At 58.4% G+C, this 15,453-nt stretch overlaps 2 protein-coding genes across 2 annotated transcripts; both read right to left on the bottom strand.

Moving 5' to 3' along the window:
• Positions 1-1,823: 1,823 nt before the first annotated feature.
• On the bottom strand, positions 1,824-12,869 carry ECH1 (enoyl-CoA hydratase 1). The gene is made up of 10 exons (XM_068178115.1): positions 12,821-12,869; positions 11,364-11,535; positions 10,142-10,230; positions 9,055-9,179; positions 7,851-7,899; positions 7,024-7,088; positions 6,171-6,241; positions 5,403-5,474; positions 4,700-4,850; positions 1,824-2,051 (listed from the first exon to the last, which is right to left on the bottom strand). Exons 1-10 carry the CDS (start codon positions 12,852-12,854, stop codon positions 1,947-1,949), a joined length of 933 nt encoding a protein of 310 aa, XP_068034216.1. The 5' UTR covers positions 12,855-12,869; the 3' UTR covers positions 1,824-1,946.
• Positions 11,723-12,808, bottom strand: LOC137466348 (uncharacterized; the record flags this gene model as incomplete). Its single annotated transcript, XM_068178106.1, has 1 exon — positions 11,723-12,808. A coding segment is annotated over one exon (1,086 nt), but the record flags the coding sequence as incomplete, so codon positions are not given.
• Positions 12,870-15,453: the final 2,584 nt, after the last annotated feature.

The following is a 15,453-nucleotide window of genomic DNA, read 5'->3' as shown; positions in this document are numbered from 1 at the left end:
TTGTGCACGATCCGGAACTAATTAACGATCCGGAACTAATTAACCATCCGGAATTAATTAACGATCCCTGCCCCGGGAATTGGTTAATGATCCTCGATCCAGAATTAATTAATGATCCGAACCCCGGGAATTAACGAACGATCCTCCATCCAGAATTAATTAATGATCTGAAACCCGAGAATTACTGAAGGATTCGTGATCCAGAATTAATTAATGATCCGAACCCCGGGAATTATTGAATGATCCCCCATCCAGAATTAATTAATGATCCGAGCCCCGGGAATTAATTAACGATCCCCCATCCAGAATTAATTAATGATCCGAGCCCCGGGAATTAATTAACGATCCGCGATCCAGAATTAATTAACCATGCAAGTCCCGGGAATTAATTGCCGATTACCCCGGGCGTTGCCCGTGCGTCACGCTCCTCCTCCGGCCAATTCCCGGAATTCCCCCCAAAATCCGCCGCCCCCCCCGGGCCCTACAACACCTGGAACTTCCAGGTTCCCTTCCCGGGAATTAATTAACGACCCGCGATCCAGAACTGATTAACGATCCGAGTCCCGGGAATTAATGAAGGATCCTCGATTCAGAGTTAATTAATGATCCGAGTCCCGGGAATTAATGAAGGATCCTCGATTCAGAGTTAATTAATGATCCGAGTCCCGGGAATTAATGAAGGATCCTCGATTCAGAGTTAATGAATGATCCGAGTCCCGGGAATTAATGAACGATCCTCGATTCAGAGTTAATTAATGATCCGAGTCCCGGGAATTAATGAACGATCCTCGATTCAGAGTTAATTAATGATCCGAGTCCCGGGAATTAATGAAGGATCCTCGATTCAGAGTTAATTAATGATCCGAGTCCCGGGAATTAATGAAGGATCCGCTGTCGCTCGCCCCCCCTGTTCCGGCCACTCCCAGGGCGCGGCGCGGACTCTGTCCCCGCCGATAAGGAAGCTGGCACAGGGCGCAGGTGACACACCCGGGCACGGGCGACAGCGCCCCGGCCTCGGCCCGGGTGGGGCACGGGGAGGGGCTGCGACACCGGGGACACCCAGAGCCGAGGGGGCACCTTGGGGACACCCCCAGACCCATGGTGGCACCTTGGGGACACCCCCAGACCCATGGTGGCACCTTGGGGACACCCCCAGACCCATGGTGGCACCTTGGGGACACCCCCAGAGCCGAGGTGGCACCTTGGGGACACCCCCAGAGCCATGGTGGCACTTTGGGGAAACCCCAGAGCCGTGGTGGCACCTTGGGGACACCCCAGAGCTGTGGTGGCACCTTGGGGACACCCCCAGACCCATGGTGGCACCTTGGGGACACCCAGAGCCGAGGGGGCACCTTGGGGACACCCCCAGACCCATGGTGGCACCTTGGGGGCACCCCAGACCCATGGTGGCACCTTGGGGACACCCCAGACCCGTGGTGGCACCTTGGGGACACCCCCAGACCCATGGTGGCACCTTGGGGACACCCCAGAGCCGTGGTGGCACCTTGGGGACACCCCCAGACCCATGCTGGCACCTTGGGGACACAGGGACTCCCCATGGTGGCACTTTAGGGACACCCAGAGCTGGGGTGGCACTTTGGGGACACCCCCAGAGCCGTGGTGGCACCTTGGGGACACCCCCAGACCCGTGGTGGCACTTTGGGGGCACCCCCAGAGCCGAGGTGGCACCTTGGGGACACCCCCAGACCCGTGGTGGCACTTTGGGGGCACCCCCAGAGCCGTGGTGGCACCTTGGGGACACCCCCAGACCCATGGTGGCACTTTGAGGACACGGGGCCCCCCTCAGTGACAAGCCAAGGAGATTTGGGCACACAGGATTTATTGGGGGACACTGAGGTGGCCCCAGAGATGGGCAAGGGGACGTTGGGGACACCGAGGTGGCTCTGCAGCCTGGAGAAGGCGACGTTGGTGGCACTGAGGTGACATCAGAGCTTGGCAAAGGGGACATCCTCGGGGCCCTTCTTGTCCAGGGCCGCCTGCACCGACTTGGGGATGTCCTCGGTCTGCAGCATGGCCATGTTCCAGGTGGCCTGGGGACATGGGGACATGGATGGGACATGGATGGGACATGGGGACATGGAAATGTCCTCGGTCTGCAGCATGGCCGTGTTCCAGGTGGCCTGGGGACATGGGGACATGGATGGGACATGGATGGGACAGGGGAACATGGATGGGACAGGGGGACATGGGGACAGGGACGGGACAGGGGGACATGGGGACAGGGACATGGGGACATGGGGACAGGGACATGGGGACATGGGGACATGGATGGGACATGGATGGGACAGGGGGACATGGGGACAGGGACATGGGGACATGGAAATGTCCTCAGTCTGCAGCATGGCCATGTTCCAGGTGGCCTGGGGACATGGGGACATGGATGGGACATGGATGGGACAGGGGAACATGGATGGGACAGGGGGACATGGGGACAGGGACGGGACAGGGGGACATGGGGACAGGGACATGGGGACATGGGGACATGGATGGGACATGGATGGGACATGGGGACATGAGGACAGGGACATGGGGACATGGAAATGTCCTCGGTCTGCAGCATGGTCGTGTTCCAGGTGGCCTGGGGACATGGATGGGACAGGGGGACATGGGGACAGGGACATGGGGACATGGATGGGACATGGGGACATGGATGGGACAGGGGGACAGGGACGGGACAGGGGGACATGGGGACATGGATGGGACATGGATGGGACATGGATGGGACATGGATGGGACAGGGGGACATGGGGACAGGGACAGGGGGACATGGAAATGTCCTCGGTCTGCAGCATGGCCGTGTTCCAGGTGGCCTGGGGACATGGGGACAGGGACCCTGGGGGAGGTGGCTGTAATTTGGGGGTGGTGGCACTGTTTTTGGGGAAGTGACACTGGTTTTGGGGGTGGTGGCACTGTTTTTGGGGAAGTGACACCGTTTTTGGGGTGGTGGCACTGGTTTTTGGGGGTGGTGACACTGTTTTTGGGGAAGTGACACTGTTTTTGGGGTGGTGGCACTGGTTTTGGGGGGTGGTGGCACTGGTTTTTGGGGAAGTGACAGTGTCCTTGGGGAAGGTGATACCGTTTTTGGGGAAGGTGACACTGGTTTTGGGGAAGTGACACTGTTTTTGGGGTGGTGGCACTGGTTTTTGGGGAAGTGACAGTGTCCTTGGGGAAGGTGACACCGTTTTTGGGGAGGTGACAGTGTCCTTGGAGAAGGTGGCACTGGTTTTGGGAAGGTGACAGTGTCTTGGGGAAGGTGACACCGTTTTTGGGGAGGTGACAGTGTCCTTGGGGAAGGTGGCACTGGTTTTGGGGGTGGTGGCACTGGTTTTGGGGAGGTGACGGTGGTTTTGGGGAAGGTGACACCGTTTTTGGGGAGGTGACGGTGTCCTGGGGAAGGTGACAGTGGTTTTGGGGGAGGTGACAGTGTCCTGGGGAAGGTGACACCATTTTTGGGGAGGTGACAGTGGTGTTGGGGGTGGTGGCACTGGTTTTGGGGAGGTGACGGTGTCCTGGGGAAGGTGACAGTGGTTTTGGGGGTGGTGACACTGTTTTTGGGGAGGTGACAGTGTCCTGGGGAAGGTGACACCGTTTTTGGGGAGGTGACGGTGTCCTGGGGAAGGTGACAGTGGTTTTGGGGGTGGTGACACTGTTTTTGGGGAGGTGACAGTGTCCTGGGGAAGGTGGCACTGTTTTTGGGGAGGTGACAGTGGTGTTGGAAAGGTGACAGTGTCCTGGGGAAGGTGACACCGTTTTTGGGGAGGTGACAGTGTCTTGGGGAAGGTGACACCGTTTTTGGGGAGGTGACAGTGGTGTTGGGGGTGGTGGCACTGGTTTTGGGAAGGTGACAGTGTCCTTGGAGAAGGTGACACTGTTTTTGGGGAGGTGACAGTGGTTTTGGGGGTGGTGGCACTGTTTTTGGGGAGGTGACGGTGTCCTTGGGGAAGGTGACACCGTTTTTGGGGAGGTGACGGTGTCCTGGGGAAGGTGACACTGTTTTTGGGGAGGTGACAGTGGTTTTGGGGGTGGTGGCACTGTTTTTGGGGAGGTGACAGTGGTTTTGGGGGTGGTGGCACTGGTTTTGGGGAGGTGACGGTGTCCTGGGGAAGGTGACACTGTTTTTGGGGAGGTGACAGTGGTGTTGGAAAGGTGACAGTGGTTTTGGGGGTGGTGACACTGTTTTTGGAAAGGTGACAGTGTCCTGGGGAAGGTGACACCGTTTTTGGGGAGGTGACAGTGGTGTTGGAAAGGTGACAGTGTCCTGGGGAAGGTGACACCGTTTTTGGGGAGGTGACAGTGGTTTTGGGGGTGGTGGCACTGTTTTTGGGGAGGTGACGGTGTCCTGGGGAAGGTGACACCGTTTTTGGGGAGGTGACACCGTTTCTGGGGAGGTGACGGTGTCCTTGGGGAAGGTGACACCGTTTTTGGGGAGGTGACACCGTTTCTGGGGAGGTGACGGTGTCCTTGGGGAAGGTGACACCGTTTTTGGGGAGGTGACAGTGGTGTTGGAAAGGTGACAGTGTCCTGGGGAAGGTGACACCGTTTTTGGGGAGGTGACAGTGGTTTTGGGGGTGGTGGCACTGTTTTTGGGGAGGTGACGGTGTCCTGGGGAAGGTGACACCGTTTTTGGGGAGGTGACAGTGGTGTTGGGGGTGGTGGCCCTGTCCCGGGCGTCACCCACCACGTGCTGCAGCCCCTCGCTGACGGGCCGGTCCCTGGAGTAGAGCAGGTTGATCTTGGTGCCCTGCACGGCCACGGGGCTGCGGGCGGCGATGGCCGCGGCCACCTCCAGGGCCACCTCCAGCAGCGTCTCCTTGTCCGGGAGCACCCGGCTGGGCACGGGCACAGCGTCACCCCCGGGTGCACCCCGAAAGGCACCCCACGTGCACCCCAAAATACACCCAAAATACACCCGAAAGGCACCCGAAATACACCTAAAATACACCCTGAAATGGACCCGAAATGCACCCAAAATACACCCAAAATGCACCCAAAATACACCTAAAATGCACCCAAAATACACCTAAAATACACCCTGAAATGGACCCTGAAATGGACCCAAAATACACCCAAAATACACCTGAATTACACCTAAAATACACCCAAAATACACCCTGAAATAGACCCTGAAATGGACCCAAAATACACCCAAAATACACCCAAAATGTACCCAAAATACACCTAAAATACACCCTGAGATGGACCCGAAATACACCTAAAATACACCCTGAAATGCACCCACAATCCCCCCGAAATCCCCCCACAATCCACCCAAAAATCCCCCCAAAATTCACCCAAAACTCACAAAATCTCCCCAAAATCCACCCAAAAAACCCCCAAAATCCCCCCCAAATCCCCCAAATCCCCCGTCCCCAGGTCCCCACCTGACGAGGCCGCAGCTCAGCGCCTCGGGGGCCCTCATGACGCGGGCGGTGAAGGCCAGCTCGTTCACCAGGCTGGGGACACCGGGGACAGCGGGGGGACGGTGGGGACATTTGGGGACAGCGGGGGGACAATGGGGACCTTGGGGGATTGGGGACATTGGGGGAATTGGGGGGACTGGGGGCATTGGGGACATCGGGGGCATTGGGGACATCGGGGGCATTGGGGACACTGGGGACATGGGGGGCTTGGGGACATTGGGGGATTGGGGACACTGGGGGGACATCGGGGGCATTGGGGACACTGGGGGGACACTGGGGATTTGGGGACATTGGGGGGATTGGGGGGACTGGGGACACTGGGGACATCGGGGGCATTGGGGACATGGGGGGCTTGGGGACAGTGGGGACCTTGGGGGGATTGGGGACAGTGGGGGAATTGGGGGGACTGGGGACATCGGGGGCATTGGGGGTTTGGGGACATTGGGGGGATTGGGGACATCGGGGGCATTGGGGACACTGGGGACATGGGGGGCTTGGGGACATTGGGGACAATGGGGGATTGGGGACATTGGGGGGACACTGGGGATTTGGGGACATTGGGGGAATTGGGGGGACTGGGGACACTGGGGGGACATCGGGGGCATTGGGGACATGGGGGACATTGGGGGGACACTGGGGGTTTGGGGACATTGGGGGGATTGGGGACATCAGGGGATTTGGGGACATCGTGGGGACACCCTGGGGACACCGGGGGTGCCCCCCACCCACCTCTGGCTCCCCACGATTTTGGGGAGGCGCTGCAGGGTCCCCACGTCGGCCGCCAGCCCCATGTCCACCTCCTGTGGGGACAGAGGGGACACGGGGGACACTGGGGGGCACTGGGGACACTGGGGGGACACTGGGGGGCACTGGGGACACTGGGGTGACACTGGGGTGACACTGGGGGGGGCTTTGGGGACACTGGGGGGCACTGGGGGACACTGAGGGACACTGGGGGGCACTGGGGGGCACTGGGGACACTGGGGTGACACTGGGGGCACTGGGGGACACTGGGGTGACACTGGGGGACACTGAGGGACACTGGGGGGCACTGGGGGGCACTGGGGACACTGGGGTGACACTGGGGGCACTGGGGGACACTGGGGTGACACTGGGGGACACTGGTGTGACACTGGGGGACACTGGGGGGCACTGGGGTGACACTGGGGTGACACTGGGGGGCACTGGGGGACACTGAGGGACACTGGGGGACACTGAGGGACACTGGGGACACTGGGGACACTGGGGGGGCTTTGGGGACACTGGGGGACACTTGGGTGATACTGGGGGGCACTGGGGGATACTGGGGACACTGGGGGGGCTTTGGGGACACTGGGGTGACACTGGGGGCACTGGGGTGACACTGGGGGACACTGGGGACACTGGGGGACACTGGGGTGACACTGGGGGGCACTGGGGTGACACTGGGGTGACACTGGGGGGCACTGGGGGGCACTGGGGTGACACTGGGGTGACACTGGGGGGCACTGGGGTGACACTGGGGTGACACTGGGGGGCACTGGGGGGCACTGGGGGGGCTTTGGGGACACCCAGGGGGTCCCGGGGTCCCCCCGTGCCCCACCTTGACCTGGAAGGAGGCGTCCTGGGAGCAGAAGCGAATGTCACAGGCCGAGATCAGATCCACGCCTGGGGGGCGGGAAAGCCTTCGTCCTCCTCCTCCTCCTCCTCATCATCTCCCAGCCTTGTTATCCTCATCTTCATCCCATCCTCATCTTCATCCCATCATCATCCTCCTCGTCCCATCCTCATCCTCACCCCCATCTTCATCCCCATCCTCCTCACCCTCACTCCATCCTCACCCCACTCTCCGTCGCCCCGTTCCCATTTGGTCCCGTCCTCATCTTCACCCCAATCTTCATCTTCATCTTCATCTTCATCATCTTCATCCCAATCTCCCCATTCCCCCACCCCATCATCCCCATCCCAAATCCAATCCCATCCCAATCCCAATCCCAATCCCAATCCAATCCTGATCCTTATCCCGATCCCAACCCCAATCCCAACCCTGATCCCATCCCAAATCCCATCCCAACCCAATCCTGACCCCAATCCTGACCCCAGACCCAACCCAATCCCATTAAAATCCCAACCCCATCCCCAGTCTCAACCCTGATCCCAACCCCAATCCCAACCCTGATCCCATCCCAATCCCATCCCATCCCAATCCCATCCCGATCCCAACCCCAATCCCAACCCTGATCCCATCCCAAATCCCATCCCAACCCAAACCTGACCCCAATCCTGACCCCAGACCCAACCCAATCCCATTAAAATCCCAACCCCATCCCCAGTCTCAACCCTGATCCCAACCCCAATCCCATCCCAACCCCAATCCCAATCCCATCCCATCCCAATCCCAATCCTGACCCCGATCCCGACCCCCCTCACCAGCTCCGATGCAGGGCCCGTGCACGGCGGCGATCACGGGTTTGGGGCACTGCGGGGTTTGTGTGGGGTCAGGGTTTGTGGGGTCAGGGCAGGTTTTGGGGGTCAGGGTTTGTGGGGTCAGGGTTTGTGGGGTCAGGGCAGATGTGGGGCACTGTGGGTTTTTTGTGGGGTCAGTGTCAGGGTTTGTGCGGTCGGGGTGTGTGGGGTCAGGGCGGGTTTTGGGGTCAGGGCGGGTTTGGGGGTCAGGCTGGGTTTTGTGGGGCCAGGGCGAGTTTGTGGGGTCAGGGTAGATTTTGGGGGTCAGGCTGAGGGGTCAGGCCGGGTTTTGTGGGGTCAGGGTGAGTTTGTGGGGTCAGGGTAGATTTCGGGGTCAGGCCGGGTTTTGGGGTCATGGCGGGTTTTGGGGTCAGGGCGGGTTTTGGGGTCAGGGTGAGTTTGTGGGGTCAGGGTAGATTTCGGGGGTTAGGCCGGGTTTTGTGGGGTCAGGGCGGGTTTTGGGGTCAGGGTTTGTAGGGTCAGGGCAGATGTGGGGCACTGTGGGTTTTTTGTGGGGTCAGGGTTTGTGGGGTCAGGCCGGGTTTTGGGGTCAAGGTGGGTTTTGTGGGGTCAAGGTGGGTTTTGTGGGGTCAGGGTAGATTTCGGGGTCAGGGCGGGTTTTGTGGGGTCAGGCCGGGTTTGGGGGTCAAGGTGGGTTTTTGGGGTCAGGGTTTGTGGGGTCAGGGTAGATTTTGGGGGTCAGGCTGGGGGGTCAGGCCGGGTTTTGTGGGGTCAGGGTGAGTTTGTGGGGTCAGGGTAGATTTCGGGGTCAGGGCGGGTTTTGGGGTCAAGGTTTGTGGGGTCAGGGCAGATGTGGGGCACTGTGGGTTTTTTGTGGGGTCAGGGTTTGTGGGGTCAGGCCGGGTTTTGGGGTCAAGGTGGGTTTTGTGGGGTCAAGGTGAGTTTTGTGGGGTCAGGGTAGATTTCGGGGTCAGGGCGGGTTTTGGGGTCAAGGTTTGTGGGGTCAGGGCAGATGTGGGGCACTGTGGGTTTTTTGTGGGGTCAGGGTTTGTGGGGTCAGGGCGGGTTTTGGGGTCAAGATGGGTTTTGTGGGGTCAGGGTAGATTTCGGGGGCCAGGGTAGATTTCGGGGTCAGGCCGGGTTTTGTGGGGTCAGGCCGGGTTTGGGGGTCCCGGGGCCGCTCCCCTGCCCCCCAGCCCGCGCCCACCCTCTCCATGACGGAGAAGCTCTCCTGGAATTCCAGGATGCGCTGGCGCAGCGCCCAGGCCCGGCGCGCCGCGTCCTCCTCGGGCAGCGCCGCCAGCAGCGAGCCCAGATCCGACAGGTCGATGCCTGCGGGGATTTGGGGTTTTTGGGGTCTTTCTGGGGTTTTTTTGGGGTTTTTTGGGGGGTTTGGGGACCCCCCTGGCACTGCCGGGGTCTGGGGGCATTCCCAGACAGAATCCCTGGGGGTGCCAGGAGGGATGGATGGGGTCTGAGAGGGGATTTCGGGGCTCGAGAGGGAATTTTGGGATTTGAGAAGGGGTTTTGGGGTCCCAGCAGGGATTTTGGGGTTCCAGAAGGGATTTTGGGGTCCCAAAAGGGAATTTCGGGGTCCCAGCAGGAATTTTGGGGTCCCAGAAGGGAATTTTGGGGTTTGAGATTGAATTTTTGGGGTCCCAGCAGGAATTTCAGGGTCCCAAAAGGCAATTTTGGGGTTCCAGAAGGGATTTTGGGGTCCCAAAAGGCAATTTCGGGGTTTGAGATTGAATTTTTGGGGTCCCAGCAGGGATTTTGGGGTCCCAGCAGGGATTTCGGGGTCCCAGCAGGGATTTTGGGGTCCCAGCAGGGATTTCGGGGTCCCAGCAGGAATTTTGGGGGTTTGAGAGGGAATTTCGGGGGTCCCAAAAGGCAATTTTGGGGTTCCAGAAGGGATTTTGGGGTCCCAAAAGGGAATTTCAGGGTTTGAGATTGAATTTTTGGGGTCCCAGCAGGGATTTCGGGGTCCCAAAAGGCAATTTTGGGGTTCCAGAAGGGATTTCGGGGTCCCAAAAGGCAATTTTGGGGTTCCAGAAGGGATTTTGGGGTCCCAAAAGGCAATTTTGGGGTTTGAGATTGAATTTTTGGGGTCCCAGCAGGAATTTCGGGGTCCCAAAAGGCAATTTTGGGGTCCCAGCAGGAATTTCGGGGTCCCAGCAGGGATTTCGGGGTCCCAGCAGGAATGTCGGGGTCCCAGCAGGGATTTCGGGGTCCCAAAAGGGAATTTCGGGGTCCCAGCAGGGATTTCGGGGTCCCAGCAGGTTCCCCAGGCCCACCGGCCGTGAAGGCGCTGCCGGCCCCGGAGATGACGACGGCGCGGCACGAGGAGTCCTGGGAGATGTCCTGGAACGCCTGCACCAGCTCCCTGCACCAGTACGGACCAGTACAGACCAGTACGGACCAGTACGGACCAGTACGGACCAGTACAGACCAGTATAGACCAGTACAGACCAGTACGGACCAGTACACACCAGTACGGACCAGTACAGACCAGTACGGACCAGTACGGACCAGTACAGACGAGTACAGACCAGTACACACCAGTACGGACCAGTACAGACCAGCACAGACCAGTACGGACCAGTATAGACCAGTACGGACCAGTACACACCAGTACGGACCAGTACAGACCAGTATAGACCAGTACAGAGCACTGGGGAGCAGCAGTACACACCAGCAGTACGGCCTGGTGTGTCCCCAGTGCCATCCCAGTCCGTCCCAGTTCATCCCAGTTCATCCCAGTCCCTCCCAGTCCATCCCAGTTCAATCCCAGTTTATCCCAGTCCGTCCCAGTTCATCCCAGTCCCTCCCAGTCCATCCCAGTTCATCCCAGTCCATCCCAGTTCCTCCCAGTCCATCCCAGTTCAATCCCAGTTTATCCCAGTCCGTCCCAGTTCATCCCAGTCCCTCCCAGTCCATCCCAGTTCATCCCAGTCCATCCCAGTTCCTCCCAGTCCATCCCAGTCCATCCCAGTCCATCCCAGTCCATCCCATTCCCGTCCCAGTTCCTCCCAGTCCATCCCAGTCCATCCCAGTTCAATCCCAGTCCCTCCCAGTCCATCCCAGTTCATCCCAGTCCATCCCAGTCTGTCCCAGTCCATCCCAGTCCATCCCAGTTCAATCCCAGTCCCTCCCAGTCCATCCCAGTCCATCCCAGTCCATCCCATTCCCGTCCCAGTTCATCCCAGTCCATCCCAGTTCCTCCCAGTCCATCCCAGTCCATCCCAGTCCCTCCCAGTTCAATCTCAGTCCCTCCCAGTCCCTCCCAGTCCATCCCAGTTCATCCCAGTCCATCCCAGTTCCTCCCAGTCCATCCCAGTCCATCCCATTCCCATCCCAGTCCATCCCAGTCCATCCCAGTTCATCCCAGTCCATCCCAGTTCCTCCCAGTCCCTCCCAGTCCCTCCCAGTCCCTCCCAGTTCCTCCCAGTCCCTCCCAGTTCATCCCAGTCCATCCCAGTCCCTCCCAGTCCCCCCAGTCCCCCCAGTGCCCCGCACCTCCAGCACTGCAGGTCGATGGCGTTGCGCTTGCCGGGCCGGTGCAGCTGCAGGTGCAGCACCTGCGGCCGATCCCGCAGCAGCCGCAGCGTGCGCAGCTCCCGCGGGGCCGGCATCGCCCCCGACGACGCCCGGCGGGACTGGGACGCAACCGGGACGGGACTGGGACGCACTGGGACGGGAATGGGGACACTGGGAGCACTGGGAGGGACTGGGACGGGAATGGGAGGGACTGGGAGGGACTGGGATGGACTGGGATGGGACTGGGATTGAACTGGGAGGGACTGGGAGGGACTGGGATGGACTGGGATAAACTGGGATGGACTGGGATGGACTGGGATGGGAATGGGAGGGACTGGGAGGGACTGGGATGGGACTGGGAGGGACTGGGATGGACTGGGATGGACTGGGGTGGACTGGGACAAACTGGGACAAACCGGGATGGACTGGGATGAAATGGGGGCCAACTGGGCCAAACTGGAACGAACCGGGACAAACCGAGGCCAAACTGGGGCCAAACTGGGCCAAACTGGGCCGAACTGGGGCCAAACTGGGACAAACTGGGACAAACTGGGACAAACCAAGGACAAACTGGGACAAACTGGGACAAACCGGGGCCGAACTGGGACAAACCGGGGACAAACCGGGGCCAAACTGGGGCCAAACTGGGCCAAACTGGGACAAACCGGGGCCGAACTGGGACAAACCGAGGACAAACCGGGGACAAACCAAGGCCAAACTGGGCCGAACTGGGGACAAACTGGGATAAACTGGGCCGAACTGGGATAAACTGGGCCGAACTGGGATAAACTGGGCCAAACCGGGGCCGAACTGGGCCGAACTGGGACAAACCGAGGACAAACCGGGGCCGAACTGGGGACAAACTGGGACAAACTGGGCCGAACTGGGGACAAACTGGGACAAACCAAGGACAAACCGGGGACAAACCAAGGCCAAACTGGGCCGAACTGGGGACAAACTGGGACAAACTGGGCCGAACTGGGACAAACTGGGCCGAACTGGGATAAACTGGGCCGAACTGGGGCCGAACTGGGGACAAACTGGGACAAACTGGCCCGAACTGGGACAAACTGGGCCGAACTGGGCCGAACTGGGCCGAACTGGGGACAAACTGGGCCAAACTGGGCCGAACTGGGGACAAACTGGGACAAACTGGGCCGAACTGGGGACAAACTGGGATAAACTGGGCCGAACTGGGACAAACTGGGCCGAACTGGGGATAAACTGGGCCGAACTGGGCCGAACTGGGGACAAACTGGGATAAACTGGGCCGAACTGGGATAAACTGGGCCGAACTGGGCCGAACTGGGCCGAACTGGGGATAAACTGGGCCGAACTGGGCCGAACTGGGCCGAGCCGCGGGGTCCCGGGGCGGGGGTGGGGGGGGTCCCGCGGGTGTCACGTGGCCCTCCCGGGGCCGCCCCTCCCCCACTCACGTGCGCGCAGCAGCCGCGCGACCCCCGCCGCCATCGGCGCCGCTCGCCGCCAGGGGGCGCCCGCGCTTCCGGCCGCGCAGCCAATGGCAGCGCACGCCCTCCGCCACGCCCCCCGCGCGGCGGAAGTGACGTTTAACAAGGAGGAAGTGACGCGTTGACGAGGCGGAAGTGAGCGTCGATCTCGAGGTTGTGGCCGAAAGTTCCGGAAATCCCGACCCGAACGCCGGGGATGCGGGCAGCCACCCCGAAACCCGCCCGAAAACCCCCAAAATAAACTTTAAAAACCTCCAAAACCTCCCCAAAATAAACTTTAAAAAAGCCCCAAAACCTCCCCAAAATAAACTTTAAAAAACCCAAAACCTCCCCAAAATAAAACTTTAAAAACCTCCAAAACCTCCCCAAAATAAAACTTTAAAAATCTCCAAAACCTCCCCAAAATAAACTTTAAAAAACCCAAAACCTCCCCAAAATAAAACTTTAAAAACCTCCAAAACCTCCCCAAAATAAACTTAAAAAAAGCCCCAAAACCTCCCCAAAATAAACTTTAAAAACCCCCAAAACCTCCCCAAAATAAACTTAAAAAACCCCCCAAAACCTCCCCAAAATAAACTTAAAAAAACCCAAAACCTCCTCAAAATAAACTTTAAAAACCTCCAAAACCTCCCCAAAATAAACTTTCAAAACCCCCAAAACCTCCCCAAAATAAACTTTAAAAACCTCCAAAACCTCCCCAAAATAAACTTTAAAAACCCCAAATCCTTCCCAAAATAAACTTTAAAAACCCCAAAACCTCCCCAAAATAAACTTAAAAAACCTCCAAAACCTCCCCAAAATAAACCTTAAAAACCCCCAAAAACTCCCCAAAATAAACTTTCAAAACCTCCAAAACCTTCCCAAAATAAACTTTAAAAACCTCCAAAACCTCCCCAAAATAAACTTTAAAAACCCCAAAACCTCCCCAAAATAAACTTTAAAAACCCCAAAACCTCCCCAAAATAAACTTTAAAAAATCCCCAAAACCTCCCCAAAATAAACTTTAAAAACCCCCAAAACCTTCCCAAAATAAACTTTAAAAAGCCCCAAAACCTCCCCAAAACTTAAAAACCCCCAAAACCTTCCCAAAATAAACTTTAAAAACCTCCAAAACCTCCCCAAAATAAACTTTAAAAAACCCAAAACCTCCCCAAAATAAACTTAAAAAACCTCCAAAACCTCCCCAAAATAAAACTTTAAAAACCTCCAAAACCTCCCCAAAATAAACTTTAAAAACCCCAAACCTCCCAAAATAAACTTTAAAAAACCCAAAACCTCCCCAAAATAAAACTTTAAAAACCTCCAAAACCTCCCCAAAATAAACTTAAAAAACCCCCCAAAACCTCCCCAAAATAAAACTTTAAAAACCTCCAAAACCTCTCCAAAATAAAACTTTAAAAACCTCCAAAACCTCCCCAAAATAAACTTAAAAAAATCCCCAAAACCTCCCCAAAATAAACTTTAAAAAGCCCAAAACCTCCCCAAAATAAACTTTAAAAAACCCAAAACCTTCCCAAAATTAAACTTTAAAAAGCCCAAAACATCCCCAAAATAAACTTAAAAAACCCAAAACCTCCCAAAAAAAACTTTAAAAAGCCCCAGAACCTCCCCAAAATAAACTTAAAAAATCCCCAAAATCTTCCCAAAAAACCCCCAAAATCTTCCCCGAAAAAACCTTTAGAAACCCCCGAAATCTCCCCAAAAACCCCTTTCAAAACCTCCCCCAGCCCCCCCCAAAAAAACCCCGAGCCCCCCAAAACCCCCCCAAATCCCCCAAAATTTCAGGGTTCGTTTCCCAAACAACTTTATTGGGGGGGGGGGGAGGGGGGAGGGGGTTTCGACCCCTTCTCCTTAAAAATGGGGGGGGGGTGGGGGGGTCTCTGCATCCCCTCGGCTTTAAAAAAAAACGGGGGTCCTGGGGGGGTCCCAGGGGGGTCCTGGGGGGGGATCCTGGGGGTCCTGGGGGGATCCTGGGGGTCCTGGGGGGGGGTCCCAGGGGGGTCCTGGGGTCCCCAGGGGGTCCTGGGGGGGGATCCTGGGGGTCCTGGGGTGTCCTGGGGGGGATCCTGGGGGTCTTGGGGGGTCCCAGGGGGATCCTGGGGGGTCCTGGGGGGTCCCAGGGGGGTCCCAGGGGGGGTCCTGGGGGGTCCCAGGGGGATCCTGGGGGTCCTGGGGGGGATCCTGGGGGTCCTGGGGGGATCCTGGGGGTCCTGGGGGGTCCCAGGGGGGTCCTGGGGGGGTCCCGGGGGGGATCCTGGGGGTCCTGGGGGGATCCTGGGGGTCCTGGGGGGTCCCAGGGGGGTCCTGGGGGTCCCCAGGGGGTCCTGGGGGGGTCCTGGGGGTTCCCAGGGGGGTCCTGGGGGGGGATCCTGGGGGTCCTGGGGGGTCCCGGGGGGGGTGCCAAGAGGATCCAGTGGGTCCTGGGGAGTTCCTGGGGGGATCTTGGGGGTCCCAGGGGGATCCTGGGGGGCTGTTGGGGGTCCAGGGGGGGTCCCAAGATGATCCAGGGGGTCCTGGGGAGTTCCTGGGGGGATCTTGGGGTCCCCAGGGGATCTTGGGGGTCCCAGGGGGATCCTGGGGGGATCTTGGGGGTCCAGGGG

This window comes from Anomalospiza imberbis, unplaced genomic scaffold (assembly GCF_031753505.1).
Source record: "Anomalospiza imberbis isolate Cuckoo-Finch-1a 21T00152 unplaced genomic scaffold, ASM3175350v1 scaffold_183, whole genome shotgun sequence".
NCBI lineage: Eukaryota > Metazoa > Chordata > Aves > Passeriformes > Viduidae > Anomalospiza > Anomalospiza imberbis.
Note: the sequence above shows the minus strand (reverse complement) of the source record. Positions and strands in the feature narration are given on the sequence as shown.

What these genes read in the sequence shown, in the direction of transcription:
- ECH1 (XM_068178115.1), bottom strand. Translation starts at nt 12,854, where the DNA reads ATGGCGGCGGGGGTCGCGCGGCTGCTGCGCGCAC. An exon ending in CGCGCGGCTGCTGCGCGCAC is followed by an intron (nt 11,536 to 12,820) that starts GTGAGTGGGGGA and finishes TTCCCGTCCCAG; the next exon opens with TGCGTCCCAGTCCCGTCCCG. An exon ending in AAAATCGTGGGGAGCCAGAG is followed by an intron (nt 5,475 to 6,170) that starts GTGGGTGGGGGG and finishes CGGTGTCCCCAG; the next exon opens with CCTGGTGAACGAGCTGGCCT.